The 11089-nt window shown below is 45.6% G+C and overlaps 1 protein-coding gene across 1 annotated transcript in view; it reads right to left on the bottom strand.

The window, feature by feature from the left end:
• Positions 1-11089, bottom strand: part of SLC24A3 (solute carrier family 24 member 3) — a 508299-nt gene that overhangs the window by 25977 nt on the left and 471233 nt on the right. Inside the window, exons 13-15 of the mRNA XM_008064347.1 lie at positions 6194-6360; positions 2102-2216; positions 434-546 (exon numbers count right to left, since the gene is read on the bottom strand). Of these exons, the coding sequence (XP_008062538.1) occupies positions 434-546; positions 2102-2216; positions 6194-6360 (395 nt within the window). The remainder of the gene's footprint in view (positions 1-433; positions 547-2101; positions 2217-6193; positions 6361-11089) is intronic.

Raw genomic sequence — 11089 nt, 5'->3', positions numbered from 1 at the left:
AGAGTGAGACTCCAACTCAAAAAAAAAAAACATAATCAAAAGAAGCCTAATATATCACAACATGTAAAATTATATACAATTCAAATGTCAGTTTCTTTAAATAAAGTTGTATTGAGATAGCCATACCCATTCATTTATTACCTATGCTACAATGAAGAGTTGGATAGTTGTGATAGGCATTCTCTGACCCACAAAGCCTAAAATGTTTATTATTCCACCCTTGACAGAAAAAGTTTGCTGACCCCTGCTGCAAATGTCCCCACAAGCCCAACACAAGCCCAAGGAAGGACTTGGACAAGGAGAATTCGTTTACCCCAACATTACTATTTTGACATCTATTTTGCTCTGAGAAAATAGCTCAGTGGCCAAGGCTGTTAAAACGAGAGTCTGTGCAGCCCTGGGTTTAAGGAGAAGTCAAGGAGAAAACACTTACATAGGATCCGTAATCCACAGCCAGGGTCTGCAGAGCCCATGGGAGGCCCAGGCCAATCAGGATGTCAAACACGTTGCTCCCAATGGAGTTGGACACAGCCATGTCCCCCATCCCTGCAGAGACAAGAGGTCGCCCATGTGAAGGAGAGGGACTCAGAAAGGGTAGGGGCCCCACTCAGGACTCTCCTGGGCCTGTGGTCTGATAGACAGAGGGGCGTTTTGCCAGCTCACCTGCTTGCTTCTCTTCCAGACCCCCCCTGGCGTAAAGAATGACGCCGATTGTAAAACACAGAGTACACATGCCCTTGAATGGCTGGCCTTCTAATATGATCACTGATTATGTGTAAGTGATTTGGAAAGCCAAACACAGTTCCAAAGACCCTAGAGGTGATGTTTTGAGCCATCCTTGTGGGAGGAATGAACTCAACAGGTCTATAACATGGCTGGTGAGAGCGCCAGCCTGAGTATCACCTCCCAGCTGCTTTGCATGTGATTTCATTTTACTTCTGAATAATTGGGATATAGGTAAACAGTGGATTTTGTGAGGGCTTCTAGAGGACACTGTGCTGTTTATTTTTTTAAGAAATAGGGTCTCGCCCAGGCTGGAGTGCTGTGGCGCCATCATGGCTCACCGCAGCCTTGATCTCCTAGGTTCATCTATCCTTCCACCTCAGCTGCTGGAACTACAGGCATGTGCCTGCTAATTTTTTTCTGATTTTTAAAAAATAGAGATGAGGTCTTGCTATGTTGCCTAGACTGATCTTAAACTCCTGGGCCCAAGTGATTCTCCTGCCTCGGCCTCTCAAAGTGCTGGGATTATAGGCGTGAGCCACTGGGCTGGTCTGTGCTAACTTTTGTTCCTACAAAAAGTGTCTGTTTGAAACAAATGCCCTCCAACAGACATCAGGCATATAAGTCAGAGTGAGTACTGGGAGGGCATAGCCATCTGGGTGTCCACTTGGGAAGGTGAACTGTGAGGTTGGTTTTGAAGGAGGGAAGGATCTGTCGAACATGGAAAACTGACCTCTGGCAACTGCCACTGGGGTGCTGCAGATCTTAGGATGGGGTCTGGGGTTTAAGCCTCAGTTGCCTTATCCACAGAATGGGGATATGATCGTCCCTACCTCATTGAGTTGTTTAAGTCAAACATGATAATGCACCTAAATGCTTTACTCAGCACAGTTTAGCTATCAGTGTATTCATCACTACTCATAGCACAAGAAGGAGGGTAACACAGCCTCCAGGATGGCAGTGGGGCTGCTTAGGAAACACCTCTGCCTTCCTTGAAGGCCAGGCCTTTGGGCCCATTTTTCTGTTGTTCTGACCCCAGGAAGCCTTTAGACCAACACAGCATTGAAGGTCACCAGCCCTCCTTCCAAGCCCAGTTAATGGCAAGGTGGATACCCCAGGTAGGGGGTCCTCCTTCCTTCCTTCTTTCCCACCAGCCCTCCAGACTGCCTTCTCTCTCTCTCCCCTCCCTCCCCCTCCCTCATCCCTCCGTCCCTGCCTCCCCTCTCCTTCTCTCTTTCCTTTTTTCTCTTTCCCTCCCTCTCTCTCCATCCCTCCATCCCTCTCTTCCTTTACCCCTTCTCCCCTCCCCCCTTCCCTCCCTCCTTCTCTCTTTCATCCTTCCTTCCTTTCCTATCCGCATCACCACTGGAAGCCCCACCTTGTCTGGCCACAATGAGGCTGGCCATGCAGTCAGGCACGCTGGTTCCTGCGGCCAGGAAAGTGATCCCCATGATGACGTCTGGAATCCCTAGAGTGTAACCGATGATCGTGACCTAGAAGAAGCAGGAAGAAGCGGTAAGCTGAGGGCTGCCCATGCTGCACTTGCCCATGGTTCCTCTGATGGGAACACAACAAAAGCTTCACTCTGGGCCCTCTCCTGGGGGCACCGTCTGCTCTCTGCATCAACACAGAGGGCACTGACCATCATGCAAAAACAGATGGACTGCAGGTCAGGATGTGGTCACAAAGCCCGTGTCTTTCATGAAACATTTGCCTTTCACTTGCTCCTTTCAGGCAAGGCAGGTAGTTTGAGAGAGGGGAATGAATTTTTGGGAAGAGACAATAATGGGACAGAATATTTGAACTCCGATGGTCCTAGGACTTCCAGAATGGAGGGCCACTTTGCCTAGAGTGAGAGCATTGTGTCAGGAGCTGTATCACAGGACTCCACGGGAACTGGACGGGGCTGGACTTCACGCCAGGCTCGTTGGCTTCTCCTTTCCTCTGTTGCTTGGTAGCAAGGTCATGATCCTTATCAACACCATCTCCTTCACCACAATCACATCCGCTTATGTCGGATGTGGGCTCTGGGTGAGGCCATGTGTGTGGCGTTCCCTTATTTAACTCTCACAATGACTCTGTGGGGTGCTGTGCTATTTCTATTCTTCAAATGAGCTCACTGAAGAATCTGCCCAAGTCACGGGATGCGAGTGAGTGCAGAGGGTGGTTCCCACAGGGACAGACAGGCTCATTGGCAGAGGTGGCACCTCTGGGAGGGCAAAAGGGGTTTCGCCAGAGGGTGGCAACAGGGAATGTTTGATATATTGCTTCCACTGTGCAAATGAGCCTGTTCCTGCCCCCAATTTCTTCATAGGAAAGCTGAGGTGCAAGCATTGGATGACTTGGACTCAGTGCAAGTGGCTCATGCCTGTAATCCCAGCACTTTGGGAGGCCAAGGTGAGCGGATCGCTTGAACCCAGGAGTTCGAGATCAGCCTGAGCAACATAGGGAGACCTCATCTCTACAAATAAACGAACTAAAAAAAGCAAGTATTGGGTGACTGGATAATGAACATGTGGCATAAATACACAATGGAATAGGACCAGTCATAAAAAAGAGTGAAATCCTGTCTTCTACAGCAACTGGAGACCACTACATTAAGTGAAACAATTCAGACCCAGAAAGTCAAGTACTGCCTGTTTTCACTTATAAGTGGGAGATAAATAATGTGCACACTTGGACATGGAGTGTGGAATGATGGGCACTGGAGACTCAGGAGGATGGGGGGGATAGTGATGAGGAATTACTTAACGGGTACAATGGACATTAAATGGGTGACAGAGATGCTAAAAGCCAGACTTTGCCATTTCACCACTGGGCAGTATGTCCATGGCACAAAATTGCCCTTGCAGCCCTTAAATTTATACCAGTAATAAAAGAGGCAATCATAACCATGCTTTCTTTAAAAAAAAAAAAAAGAAGAGCATTTGGTGAGACAGATGACAAGGGAGCAGGTGGCAAAAGAAGGAAGTGGAAAAGGGACACACTCCCTGCATGGGGGCTAAGGAGAAAGGAACTCAGGAGAACTGAACCGTGAGGCCATCTTAGGATGCCTTGAGCTGCCTCACCTTCACACAGTCACAAGAAGTGGGCCTGGGTTTGACCCAGGAATTCAGACCAGCCTGGGCAGCATGGCGAGACCCCATCCCTACAAAAATCAAAAAATTTAGCTGGGCGTGGTGGCACGTATCTGTAGTCCCAGCTACTTGGGAGGCTGAGGTGGAAGGATTGCCTGAGCCCTGAATGTTGAGGCTGTGGTAAGCCATAGTTATGTCACTGCATTCAGCCTGGGTGACACAGTGAGAACCTAACTCGAAAGGAAGGAAGGAAGGGAGAGAGGGAGGGAGGGAGGGAGGGAAGAAAGAAAGAAATGTAACCATGTGCTGGAAGGAGCACATTCTTCTCAGCATTTCTTCTGGGCCAGCCCTTGAGGGGCATAGCTACCCACAAACCCTGACTTCATGCCAAAGGCCACGGTCACCCCTCCTGTGTCCAAAGGTTGGGGGGGGTGAGTTTCATCCATTGAGATGCCTGGTCTGCCCCTTTTCAGAGCAGAGAATGGCTTCCTTTCTGGGCAGAGCTGGTGTGATTCAGGGTGGCCTCAGGGCTTTGTGACTTCCAGTCTCCGGGAAGGAAAGTTGGATGCAGGAACACCCATTACTTCTATTCTGTTGCCCCAGAGCAAATGGAGCTAGCTACTCTGTTCTGGCAGAGGTGTGTCTTTCCTGACACTCAGTTCAGTCCCTGTGGGCATCTGGCTGAACCCAGACCACCATCCGTGGTGCCATTATGGTTATGATTATGTGTGTGGCTGAGTCTGGAGTCCAGGGGAGCTTGTTCTTCGGGTGGCCAGGAGTTGTCTCTTGCTTCTCTCTGTATTCTCTAGCATTCCTGGCCACTTCTCAGGACCCTCTAGAACCTCAACCAGAGGGAGAGGAGGTGAACAGGAGGAGAGGTGAACCTCAGATCAGTTAGGCAGGTGAGTTTGCAGGTTGGTGGACTTCACAGAAAACCACTAAGCACCTAGAGGTCAGGGTCAGCCTCGCTGTCCCCCAAACCGGGGTCAGAGGCAGCATTCAGTGTATATATCATATAAGAACATTCATGAACACAGGAAGAGGGAGTCACTTCTGGCTGTGAGACTTGAGTCTTAAAAACTGTTTGTCTGTGATATTGAAGCAACAGATGATTATGACTTAGTTGTGTTACCAATTTGCTATTACATACAAAAAAAATCTTTTTCAGAAATTTTTTTTAAGCTCTTGAGTTTGATTCTCCAGAATTTATATTGCATTTCTGCTCAACACTCAAGGTAAACTTAAACTGGATTTGCATAATTTTGTCATGCCTTTTAGTTCCGGCCCATCTCTAATTCTAACAATTTATGCTTGTTTTTCAGTTAAAAAGGAGAGACAAAAATAGGCAATGCATTCTGGGTGGCTGGACTTCCTGAAATGGCTTTGGAGAAGAGGCTCTTTTGAGTTATAGCCCCATAGCCAATGCCAATCACTGAATTACTATTTTAGCTTCAAAAGGGACCCTGGCCAGGTGCAGTTGCTCAAGTCTGTAATCGTAGCACTTTGGGAAGCCGAGATGAGAGGATTGCCTGAGCTCAAGGGCTCGAAACCAGCCTGGGCCACTTGGCGAGACCTCATCTCTATAATAAATAAAAAAACAAGCTGGTTATGGTGGTGCATACCTGTAGTTTCAGCTACTTGGAAGGCTGAGGTGGAAGGATCACCTGAGCCCAGCAGGTTGAGGCTGTGGCTGTAAGCATGTCACTGCACACCAGCCTGGGCGATGGAGTGAGGGTTGGACTGAAAAAAAAAGGGACCCTGGAGTGGTCCCCTAAGCCAATGCTCCATTGCTTGAAGCAACTGAGATTCAGACAGGGATCTATCTTCACTCCCCAATTATTCATGACTTTCCCCTGTGTCTTTTGTTCAGTGGCATTGCTGTCCTTCCCACTAGCACAGGGGAAACGGATTTCTCTCACTCCATTGATATTGGGCCAGTAAAATGTAGGTGAAAGTGATGATAAGTCAGGCCCCAGTGAAGCCTCTGGGAGGCACCTTGCATTTCCACCTTCTCTCTTACATTCCATGTGATACCAGGAGAACAACCCAGGTAGCTGCTGGTCCAAAGAAAAGGAGCAAACACGTGGGGCAGACACGGACCCAAGTTGCTGCTTCAATCAAACATAACCATCCTGCAGCTTGAAGCAGAGCTGCACAGCCACTCCCAGTTAAGACTAATCATACCATAGTCACCTGATGGACGCCTGTATGAGTTGGAGAGTATATGCCGGTGGTTCCAAACTGCTGAGCTTGGGGTGGTCTGTCACATCGCTTATTGTAGCAATAGCTAACCGATAAAGCTGAGGGCCGAAACCTCCACTCTTATTCCCCTCTGGTCGAGTGTGCTTTTTCTCCAGATATCTCGCTTGTCATGGGGCCTCTAAAGCACTCACCATCCACACCATCATGTAGGAGAAGGCGGCAATCCACAGCGTGGAGGAAGCAAACGTCACCATAAACCACTTCTCCCAGCGTGGCTTGTTGCAGTTGGGTACAGTGAAGTATAAGACGAAACTCAATGGCCAGGTGAACGCCCATTTCACTGTTTCCAGTTTGCCAGCTGGAAAAATAAAAAAGGCAAGAAAACACAGACACAAAAACAAGAAGGAAAATCTGTTAACTTTGTCTGCTCTCCTAGTTCCTACACTGCTTTCCCCAGAATAAAACCACTCAATTCTTAAAACACTCAAATGCCTTTCCTTCACCAAAAAATCCTGACATACAACACCAAACAGAATAAAAAGAAATTATCCACTGCCCACCTATCTCTGAACTGACAGGGTGAGTCACTTCTGAATAATACCGGGCTGAAGGAACGACTTGGCAAATGGCTGGGTGGGAAAAGATGAAGACGATACTCAGGACACAAAAGGGAGGGAGTGTGTGTAGTTGTGTGTGTTGAGGGGTTGAAACAGGGGGCGGAGAGCAAGGAAGACCACCAGTCAGCATCTGTCCTGCACAGGATTTGCTAAGCACATTTCTTCCAGATGATAAAGTGACGGTGGGCACAGCGCCGTCTCGTGGCATTTCTCAGCATCGTCCGAAGTGCTCTGAAATCTTGGAGGAGGATTTGAAAGCTCTCAAGGCTGAGGAAACATTACTGGTGTGTTTGTATCTCAAGCTAATAAGGATTTACAACTGAGTGGTCACTTTCTAGATCACCAAAGACAGGATGATGGATCTGTCAGTCATGACCTGCTTCTGCCTGAGGACTTTGTGGATTGGAGACACCCAGAAATGCTTCTTTTGGTGGTCAAATACTTATTTTTTATTTTTATTTTTGCCAAGACTTCTTGTAGACTCAGATTTGACAAACATATGAGTACTCGCTTGGCCTTTGTCACCATCCTGCTTAACTGCTAATTCCCCTCTGGAAAGAAACATGCATGTACCAGTACTCCTCATGTCTGAGATGTATAAAGCATCTCCATCTTCCAGAAAGTTCCCTGAGTCCTTTCTAGTCAGCCCCTCCACTCCCACCACCATAGATGAGTTTTTTCTTTTCTCCAGCATTAAAAATGTGAGATCATGTTGTATGTTTAAGGGTCTGCCTTCTTTTATTCAACATAATGTTTTTGAGATTCATTCACGTGTCAGTAACTCATTCTTTTTCTGGTTTTGCAATATTCCACCCTGTGAGTACACTACGATTTGTGTATTCCTCCTACTGTGGTTGGGCCCTGGGCTGTGGCCACTTGCAGAGTATTGCAACTAACGTGACTATGAACATTGCTGTGTGTGTCTTTTTGTTGGCCTGTTTCACTTCTCTTGGGGGAGGGCCAGTAGAACTGCTGTGTCATGGAGTGGGTGTTTATTTAACTTTACAGGAAACTGCCAAATCGTTCTCCAAAATGAGTGGACCATTATATATTCCCGGAGGAGTTAAGGAGGTATTTTTAAAATCATAACATTTTGAGCAGTAATTAAATGTTTAATAAAAACTTATTTTGTAATGTTATGCCAGCGTCCAATGTGTATTTCATTTATCTCTCACCAGTCTCCAAATAGTTTCTTAAACCTCATGGAAAAGTCACCTCACATTTCTGGTGCCCTCTGGTCTCTCTCGATGGCCAAGGCACAGGGTCTATAGCGGAAAGAAGGGCTTTCTTGTCAGTGCGGGGTTCCTGTACCCTCTCTGTAGCTCGTAAGTTGAGTGACTCAGTTATTTAAATTCTCTAAGCCTCTGTTTCTTTGTCTGTAAAATGTGGTTACACTGGCCCTGAACTCAGAGTGACTGGAAGAATTAAATGAGATGGTATCAGGAAAAGGGCTAGGACCACGTGAGTTCACAAGTTGCTCCCTCAAAATCCTGGTGCACATTTGCTTCTTCTTTTTCTTCCCCCATCTCCCACCTTTCACACAACCATGGCAATCAGCCTAGGGCATTTTTACCAGGCCACCCCTGGGGCCAGGTTGTCCATATATGACTTTGCTGAGGACCTGGATTCCTGAGGGGACTTCTGCTCCAATGCCTGTCCCACTTCTATCTGTTTGTCACCAGGACCAGAGGGAAAAATCTCAAAAAGTGATTTGTTCTAGAACCTTCCACTGGCTTTCACTGCTCTCAGAGTACAACCATGTCTCCCTACCATGGCCCACAAGGCCCATCTAATTTTGCCCCTGCCTGCCACTCTTCCTGCTTTTACACCCCCTCGTCCTGGCTTGCTTTCTGTCCTCATACACTTCAAGCCTTTTGCTGCCTCAGGACCTTTGCATGAAGGGGTCCTTCTGCGTGGATCTTCTTGTGGCTGAGTCTGCTCTGTCACATTGGCCACCTCACCACTCGAATGCCATTTGTGCCCTCAGATACATCTAAATAGAATCCTGCTTTTCTATTTACCCACTTTTATTTGCTTCATAGCAAATATTTCCTGTCTGAAATCAACACGATTATTTGTTTCATTTATTTTTCAGTCTCCCTCAAATGAGAATAAACTCTGAGAACACGGGTTTCCTTTTGCTTGTTCACTACGCTATCTCGAAAGTCACAGACAGCACAGAACATATATCATATGCTCAGTAAAAATAAATAACAGCAAGTATTAGAAATAGTCATAACATTACTATGAACAATCTAATTAGATAAACCATGGAAAATTATTTGCTTTTGGGAATTTAAGGGTATCTAGCTTACAAGTACAGAATAAAGCAAAGAGAAAAAAATTATGAAGAAAGAGGAAGTCTTTTCCTTTTAGCTGCTGTGCTTCTTGTTGGGTTTAAGAGTTGGAGACGCCGGACTCGGTGGCTCAGCCTGTAATCCCTTGCTTTGGGAGGCCGAGATGAGTGGATTGTCTAAGCCCGTGGGTTTGAGACCCACCTGGGCAACTTGGCGAGACCTCATCTCTACAATAAATCAAAAAAATTAGCTGGGCATGGTAGCGCGTACCTGTGGTTCCAGCTACTTGGAAGGCAGAGTGAAAGGATCGCCGGAGCCCAGCAGGTCGAGGCTGCGGTGGCTGGGAGCGTGCCACTGCACTCCAGTCTGGGCGACAGAGTGAGACTTCAACTCAAAAAAAAAAAAAAAAAAATTGACACTGTGTGGCTGGATTACAAAGTGAGAAGACATCTGAGGGTTGTTTGGGAGGGGCTTTCAAGTGCTGCAGAATCTACAATATGGCCAGATCTTTGGATCCTGAAATTCTGCATATTCCTAAATCCTGAATCCACCAGCTGGCCTTCCATATGGCCGGTGCCTTTACACAGAGAGAGAGGCTTGATTCGGTTTAAAATACAGGCCCAAACACAGATCACAAAGAAACGCATGAGTAGGAAGAGAAATGACCTCAATTTGGCTCTTTGACATTCTCCAGGGGGGAAAAGAAAGAAAGAAGAAAAATGAAGACAGAACTTATGAGTGCAAGAATTTGGAAGATGGTATTGATTAGATAAAGTTGCAAGCAGTGCAAGTTAGCGCCACAGAGTTTTTCTGACTGTTTTCAGAAATGTTGACTTGACGCTGGATTGGGAAGGCATTGATGTGGGGAACATTATTTTTTAATGATATATATGCTTTCTTTAAGTTATCATCCCTCTGTAACAACAACAACCTCAAAGGTAGAAATTCAGTGAGCATTATCTGAATTATATCTTTAAATGTAATGTAGCAAATCTGACTCCTTGAACAAACCAAGCAATACAGAAAGGTCCTATTTAAATGATTTTGAGGAGCCACGGATGTTACATAAAGTTTATCTGCATTTTAGCCACCCTTAACTTCCAGTTCTGAATAAAGGGGTACAGATGGTTTCCTTTTTTCTTTGAGCCAATAGCATTTCTGGACATTTTTCTGTCTTTGATTTCATCACAATTTGCTCCAAATACAGTGTCAATAGGGACAGGCCTATTCGTTCACTTAACAGACACTTATTGAATACCCTCTGTGTCACTCTGGGCAGGAGCTGCTGCAGGCACTGGGGACACTGCAATCAATTGAGGAAAGAAGACTCCCTGCCCACCAACCCAGTGTATCCGTGACTACGTGATTTGAGGATAGTCAGATAGCAGAGGGCGTGAACCAGGGACTGTGAGCTTGACAACACCCCTCTGAATACAATTTGGTTTTAGAAAGCAAAAGGACTTACTTCTAAATTATGGTCCTTAGTAAGTTTTTTAGAAAACTTAATTCTATTGGAGAAATAAAAGATCATTGCACAGTATTTTAGGCCTAGGCCTAAATATATATGTATTTGTTCTGATGATACAGGCAATACAAATGTATGTTGTTCTAAAGTAGAAACAATAGGACAACCTCCTAGGGTCCCCCTCAACTGTGGGAGCTTTTCTGTCCTCTCAATAAATCCTGCTTTCTCAAAAAAAAGAAAAAAAGTGGAAACTAAAGAAAGACTATAATTTCACTTTGGAAAACATATATTTTGGTGATATTTCCTTCTAGTCTTATACATGAAAATGTTTTTTTTCCTGCTTATCAGTCATAAGGTTTTCTTTACTCAAAAGATAAGAACAGTGGCGTATTTATGTTTGTATGCACAAGTACCAAGCAAAGGTTCGTATAAAACAGGACATTTTATGGTCCACATTTCCTGAGGCTAGTTATCAGATGTATTTCACAGCTTTTCAGTAACACCCAGCAGAAGCATTAACATATATAACTTTTAATATGTATATGCATATATCAAAATAAGTATGCTAGCATCTGTGCATATATTATATGTGCATTCAACATAATATATTAAATATGCACTTAGAGGATAGCATGGCAAGTATTCGAGTGCAGCACGTACCCACATTCCTGAGAGTTAACAAAAGATGCCTTCTCCTTATCTCCTATG

The sequence above is a fragment of the Carlito syrichta genome, unplaced genomic scaffold (assembly GCF_000164805.1).
Source record: "Carlito syrichta isolate Samal-C Ts95f unplaced genomic scaffold, Tarsius_syrichta-2.0.1 Scaffold307318, whole genome shotgun sequence".
Lineage (NCBI taxonomy): Eukaryota > Metazoa > Chordata > Mammalia > Primates > Tarsiidae > Carlito > Carlito syrichta.
This window is presented reverse-complemented; position numbering and strand designations above follow the sequence as displayed.